This window comes from Metopolophium dirhodum, chromosome 6, assembly GCF_019925205.1.
Source record: "Metopolophium dirhodum isolate CAU chromosome 6, ASM1992520v1, whole genome shotgun sequence".
NCBI classification, from domain to species: Eukaryota; Metazoa; Arthropoda; class Insecta; order Hemiptera; family Aphididae; genus Metopolophium; species Metopolophium dirhodum.
Window position 1 is genome coordinate 18,558,505 of NC_083565.1, and position 7,721 is coordinate 18,566,225.

The 7,721-nt window shown below is 33.1% G+C and overlaps 1 protein-coding gene across 1 annotated transcript; it reads right to left on the reverse strand.

Annotated features, from left to right (window-relative positions):
• Nucleotides 1–4,544: 4,544 nt before the first annotated feature.
• On the reverse strand, nucleotides 4,545–5,441 carry LOC132947526 (uncharacterized). The gene has a single exon (XM_061017832.1). It carries the CDS (start codon nucleotides 5,439–5,441, stop codon nucleotides 4,545–4,547), a length of 897 nt encoding a protein of 298 aa, XP_060873815.1.
• Between the last annotated feature and the right edge of the window lie 2,280 nt (nucleotides 5,442–7,721).

Here is a 7,721-nt window from a genome sequence, read left to right on the forward strand (position 1 = left end):
GTGGCACGGCAGTTCTAATTCATCGACGCATCATTCACCAACCTACCACCCTTAACACACTCATTCAAACCTCTTCCGTCCTTATCCAAATAAGTGGCCACGAAGTACTTATATCAGTGGTATACAAACCACCCGGCTCCACACTCACGACTCGTGACTTAGACTTGCTAACCCAAAGTGCTGAATGGCAAATTTCGGCAGGTGATTTCAACGCCAAACACCCTCTATGGTTTAGCCACTCGACAAACGCTGCCGGCCGCGTCGTCTTTGACCACGTTCAACAATCAGACTATACCATTACAGCTCCCTCATCCCCCAAACACTTCCCGACAAACTCTCGATACAGACCCGACATACTCGACATCGCTCTCGTTCGATTACCATACGACCCTACTAAAATCGACAACCTCAACGAACTATCTTCTGACCACAACCCTATTCTTCTGGAGACCATGTGTACTCCGGTATCATCATCCCCTCCAATTACTAACCACTTCATAAACTGGACAAAATACAAAACAATCCTCTTAAACTTGCCTAACCTAACCAAACGTCCGACCAACAACAGTCAGTCAATCGATTCGGCAATCGACAGTCTAACTAAAAACCTACAACACGCGATCGCAGCTAGCGTATTTACCCCTAGACATAAAAATTCATCCTTCCAATTACCCGACTACATAAAACTAGTAATAACGGAAAAAAATCAGCTACGTCGTCAATGGCAGAGAAACCGTGACCCGACTACCAAATGTCAACTTATCTCTCACTATTCGCTGACGACACAATGTTCTTTACTTTCGACAAAAACCCGAAACGCACAGCCATACAATTACAACACCAACTCAACCTAGCTACCACATGGTTTCATCGCTGGAGAATCAAAATAAACCCGACCAAAACTGTAGGTATCCTTTTCGGACGTTCAAATACTTCACCCATCCCACCATTAATACTCGACAATCATCCAGTGAACTGGTCCAATCACGCAAAATACCTTGGCGTTACAATCGGCCGCAGACTCACCTTCGATAAACACGTCCAAAACATCACTATAAAAAGGCCACTCGCGTTCGCGGAATGCTCTACCCCATACTTAACCGTTCTAGCCCAGTCCCAAAGACTTCGAAACTCAACATTCTAAAACACTACGTCTCTCCAATTTTCTCTTACGCAGGCTCCTTTTGGGCACCCTTTATCGGTCCCTCACACTGGAAACGCATCGAATCTGTCCAAAACATCGGTATTCGCACGGTAACAAGTATGCCCTCTATCGGTCCTATTAAAATCTGCCAATTTCAAGTCTATCCAAAACTCTATCCGTACCCAATCTAAATCGATGTTCTACAAAAACTCTTTCTCTGTTCATGCCCACATCCGACTCTTAGGTAAAACTCACCCCCCTCCAACCACTAAAAACAGGATAAAACCCTACACACTATCATGGGTAGGCTAACAATTTTAAAATTAATCACCCTCACCAACTTTCATCCACTAGTAGAGGCAAAAGCCTGGTATAGTTAATAGTTCTAGTAAATTATTTCATTTTTATTTTTAACAGTTATTTTATGAATTGACAATTATGTATTTTATTCCTATAATTCTCTATAATCATTAATCTATGATCCATCGTATAAAGTAAAACAAATATATAAATATAAGTACTCACGTCCAGCCCTTATTATTTTACTAATACAACCAAGTATAAAAATAACAGTTAACATATCAAATACATTTTTCATGATAATAAATTTATAACTTATTCAAAAATTTGTAATGAACGAGATGGTAATATAATATTGTTCTGACCTTAAACCTTTGTATGTTGTCAAGTAAAATATTATAATTATTATTCGGCTACAATATTTTTATTGAGGTTATCCCGTAACGATAAACCCATTCACCCCCAGTACAAAAACCCCGGGTTTGGCTGTTTTAAGCATAAACTAACAAAATTATTAAAATCATGAGATTAAATAAAATAAAATATTAAAAAGTCAAAATCAAAAAAGTGCTCTGTGTGTCTAATTAAAAAAAAACAGATTTATGATATATGTATTATCTCAGGAGATATCGCAATGAGTAAATCCTCGGGGGACATCCTGTATTTTTATCCGAAATAATTAATGTTTACTAAAATAATTTCATTTTTCAAAATTGATCAGTGTTGAAGCTGATAACTATTATACACCGACACACACAGACACGCACTCTCTCATGTATAACTCCGTAATACCTGTTATGTACGTTTGTATAATCTTTTTCTAGTAAATTATTTATTTTTTATTTTTAACAGTAATTTTATGAATTTTGTGACAATTATGGATTTTCTTCCTATAATTCTCGATAGTCATTAATCTATGATCCATTGTATAAAGTAAAAAAAATATATAAATATAAGTACTCACGTCCAGCCCATATTATTTTACTAATACAACCAAGTATAAAAATAACAGTTAACATATCAATATTTCTGACCATATTTGTATCAATAATATTAACAGCGTTGAATACAATTGAAAGAATCATATAAAATCTTGTCTGGCTTTAGTATTTAAAAGGGTTATTGATCAAATACAAAACAAACCAAGTGTTTCCATTAACAATTGAATAAGCAACCTACTCTAGAATAGTAGTAGTGAATAATGTTTGATTTTTGTGTAGGCATATTATGTTCTACATTCACTAAATAATTTTTTTTTTCATTTTGGACAAAGTGTACCTACGGGAGAATTCGTCTTAAGACACTAACAAACTTTCAAAAAGTCATGTGATGTGTCGTTTTAATCGTTATGGGTATCAAACCATATGAATAGGTATGAACTATATCCATACGCACAAGCATCTTAACATTTGATTTAAACTACAACAGAAAAATGTAAAAAGCACTAACAATTTGCCAAGTAAAATGTGTTAAATGTGCACCAGAGTGAATCACTAGGGGGGCCCAATAAGGTTCTATTTATGATATCATGTTAACAAATTCCATGTCACCATTTTTTTTTATAAGCATTTAAAGTTCGAATTTTGACAAAATTTATCAAATTTAAAATGTATTAATTATTTTGTAGTTAAAAATGTATAAAATGTTCAATTTTTGTAGTTAAGGATTTAATATTTAAAACAAGATTCCACGTAAATAGGTAAATATATAAATTACTTTATTCACACTAATATCATAGGCTGACTGACCGTTTTCGCTCAGAATCGTTTTTGTTATACAATGATATTATATCATTGAATTCAAATTTAATACCATCCATTACAGTGACCCACTTGTAACCTTCTGTTCAGCAGAGCGACATCTACGACATCTAGCGTATAACAATTTGAATCCAGAAAAATGTCCGTGTGCGAACTCCCCACAAAAAGAAGAATTTGAAAGAATTCAAAATTCAGACTTTGTTCATTTCAATTACGAAACTTACTTGATAAAAAATCAAGAAAGAAAAAATTTAAAATACGTATTATGTATTTCCAGGTAGCTAAGTTTTTCTTCAACAAGGTCATTTTAAAACAAAATTGTACGGACATATTTGTTTAGTCAGTACTCAGTAGGTATCAACTCTTATTATCGCATGTGGTTTATTGCATTAATCGTTGTGGGTTTCGAAACATGTGTATAATAAAGATATATTATATTGTATACATTATATACTATAAATACCTACGTATGTTAACAGTTAGTTACCAAAATAAATGTGCTCCCAATTTTTTAAAAGCATACTCAACTGTACGTATAATATATTGATGCATTTAGATCATATCGATATACAAAGTTTATAACGTAAAGAAAATTCAAATAAAGCAGTTAATTCTAAATACACGCATGCACTTTCAATCTCTAAAAAAGAAATTTACTTAATTTATAACCTTGAGATATTTTCAGTTTTTAATAATAATGTTATTTCATTATTTATACAAGTATGCTAGAAATACACATCGCTCCAATTAGAATTGTTCTTCATACCTATATATTATTTTTTTTTCATTGAATTCAAATTTAACACATCCATTACTCATTAGAACAACATACTCGATAACTATAATGTAAGTCCATACGTATTAATAATAATAAAAAAAGTATGTACTATGATGACGAAACTTTATTATAGTCCGCGACATGAAATGTGGCCGATGACCGTCGCGAACCTAGCGGCCGTTTCGCCTAAGTGGTTCATAATCTAATTAAATAAATTGCCGCGTTTTTTTAAATTAACCATTTCAACGCGTAATCAACACGGTAACTCCTAAACTCCAAAACTCCTATACAAATGATTTTATATTTCAATTTTAATAGTGTTAACAAAGACGTTATACACCATAACCATTATTTATTATTATTTTATCATTATATTATCTATTTATAATTACTTTTTTTACACCATTATGAATTTTTAGATAGAAATCAGGACCGAAAGAGTTAAACATAATTTACTAAAATTACTATAATTAATTTTTTTATTCAAACCAAACAACAAAAAAAATTTAAAAAAAAATACAAATACAAAAAATTTTTAATTTAATATTATTTAAGACATATGTTATCCGTGGTTTTCTTCGTCAATATCTTCTTCATCATCACTCCAGTCACTGTCATCTGGTAATATTGTCATAATTATTGGTTCTATCATGGTGTCCCTCATTATTTCATTTTTGTTGTCCTCGTCCTGAATTTCTTCTGCATGACGAACGCATTTCGTCCAGTCGTCTATTGTTACTGCATCTAATGCCTCGTGTGTTAACCGCTCAATATCAACCATTTTAAAAGTGTTGTTAAATTTCGCTACTTGGCCCTTAACTTGAGCCCAAATTAACTCAATTGGGTTATACTTACAGTGGTATGGTGGAAGACGGATTACCTCATGACCCATTTCAATTGCAATGTCATCCAGCTCATATTTTTTTTCACGTGGCAATAGGTTTTTAACTTTTTGCCGAAGTTCAGGTAATGTTTCCAATGGATGGAACTCAATATTTTTTTCATTTAACCATTGTTGTACTTCGGTTTTTCTCCAATTACTTTTCGGATATTTGTCTCTGAGGATTGAATGGTAAGGCGCATTGTCCATGACTATAACTGATGGCTCTTCTAGATTTTTAAGCAGTTGAATAAACCACTCTTTGAATACTTCACCATTCATCTGATTATGATAATCCGTGGTATTTCCGGTATTGCTTCGAAATACCAATTTTGACCCTTCTATAAACCCGTAGCGACTACATCCTGCATGGCATACAATAAGTCGGCCTCCTTTACCCGTCGGCACCTTCAGACCACCAGAATTATTTTCATTTTGCCAAATAAGGGTGCGTGAATGGTTTTGGTTTACCCACGTTTCATCGAGATAAACCACTGGACGATCGTCTTTATTTTTTCGCAGCGTACACATTTGTCGTAAAAATTTACACCGAAGTGCGACGATATCATTCCTCTCCATTAAAAACATACGACCATCGTTACATCTTTTGTAAGTAAATTTTAAATTTTTTAGGAGCCTTTGCATTGATCGAACGCACCCATTGTAATTTGTTTTTTTTTTTACGACATTTAATATTAATTGAGCCGTTGGGTACTCACCCCGGTCGTAAAACTCGTGGACAGTTCTCCTCACAACATCGGAATCGAAATCATCCAGCTCCGAAACAGTTTTTGCTCGTTTATACCCTTTACGTGGAGAAACAAATGTAGGTTCCGCACCTGGTGTTTCTGGATTAATATTATTTTTTCCTTCAGCACAAATCCGTCTTACAGTACGATAACCCACACCACAAGCTTCGGCAGTAACAACTTGCGCATTTTTAAAAAAATCAGCAGTTAAATCTGACTTCTTTGATAATTGTTTTAAAAATAAATACACACTATGAATAATTTTTTTACTCTGACTGTGAGTATCTGAATCGGAAAACGACATTTTTAAATGGATTAACACGGTAACGCAGGAGAAAAAACAGTGTAAAAAAATAGTTGTTTACGAGCGCACAGTACACAACATACAAAAAGATAAAACACGAGTGCCATAAAACGTGTTTGTATTATGTGCATTACTGTATCCCCTACCACAGCACATTCTGCAGCTGCCCTCCAGGCATTCCAGAAGATCAGCTAAGGGTGCACAAAAAAAACCAGTCTACTATAATGTATGGAATACACATTGCGCGCAGATGCATGGCACTGCGACCGCCGTGCGCCGGGCAGGAGGTGGTATAGGTTGAGAACCAATGGCTAACAGGTAGGGAAGCCGCAACGGGTCGCGGTACAAATCGGCCACTTTTCGTGTCGCGGACTATAATACATAATTATATAATATGGAACAATATTATGTCTTTTCAATAAAATGATATTTTTAGTATATCTAACAAGGATTATTATTATAGATAAATATATTTAATAAAAATCATAAAAGTGTAATAGACAAAGGTAAATTACAAGTGAATAAAATTAGGATCCCGATGCGGAAATTTTAGGCTTGATTTCGGTTTCAGCCTAGGATTAATTGCTCCCGTATTAAAATAGCCATTCGTTTCTCCGATTTTTTTACAATGTTGACCTGGAGAGTATGAACCTAAAAATAAAAAAAGTTTGTCTTAAATCAGTTTTTTATATTATTATAGAACCAATATTATCAATACTTGGGAATATTTTAATTAATATAAAATTTTATATTATGTGTCAGATTTATGTATTGTAACCTGTAGTCTAATAATTATTACCATCATCAGCATTTTTAGCCATAAAAGTAGCCACATAACCTGAAATAATATGCATTAGGTAAAAGGTATATAAGGTATAAACATTTTACAATGTATACATTTATTTTATGAAAATACAATAATTTCAATCATCATAGAACATTGACAACAATTAGGTACTTACCGGATGTCTCAACATTATCCACCCCTGAACAATTATAAACAATTTATACAACATAAATACAATTTATTATAATATAATATTTTATGGTGTATCCATTATTTTCCTTGAAAAATTACGTATTTAAAATAGTTATTTGATGTCGATTAGCACTGATGCAAAAAATCTAAATGTAGCATAATTATCATATAACAATACATTTTTAATGATATTATAATTGTGTATTTTAAATTTGAATAACATATATAATTATCTAAGTTGCACAGTGTTAATTATTGTAATTGAAATTAGAATATTATCAGTGAGTTAGTAGGCTACCTACCATCATTCAGGTTACAAATTTCTTAAAATGATATTATTGGAAATGTAACTAAGTTTCAAACTCTTTTGATGTATTAAAAATGTGTGTAAGCTTTTCTGTATCAAATTTCACGCATGAACGATCATTTTCAAAGTTCATAATTTTGTAATATTAAGAACCACTTTGTGGCAAAGTTGTATCGAAGGTTATATCATGTGAGACACGAAAAAAGTGATTATATAATTAGTATAAAAACGATCAATAAGCGACAACATACCTAGTAGAAAATACTTAAAGAATACCTGGCTATCTCAAAAAAACTTCTCTAGCCTGGTATAGAAAATAAAGTTATGGGACGATCTTCGGTAAGTAACTTCAAAAAGCCCGACAAGTCTGCTATACAGTCGTTGCCAGATAAATTGAGACAGCGGCGGCGGCGCGATAACGGAAAACCAGTGGTTCTCCGTATTTGAATATTATTACCGAAAATTTAATAGACCAAAAGTTGTCACAAAAATTATTTTACGATATTAAGAGGACGCCCAC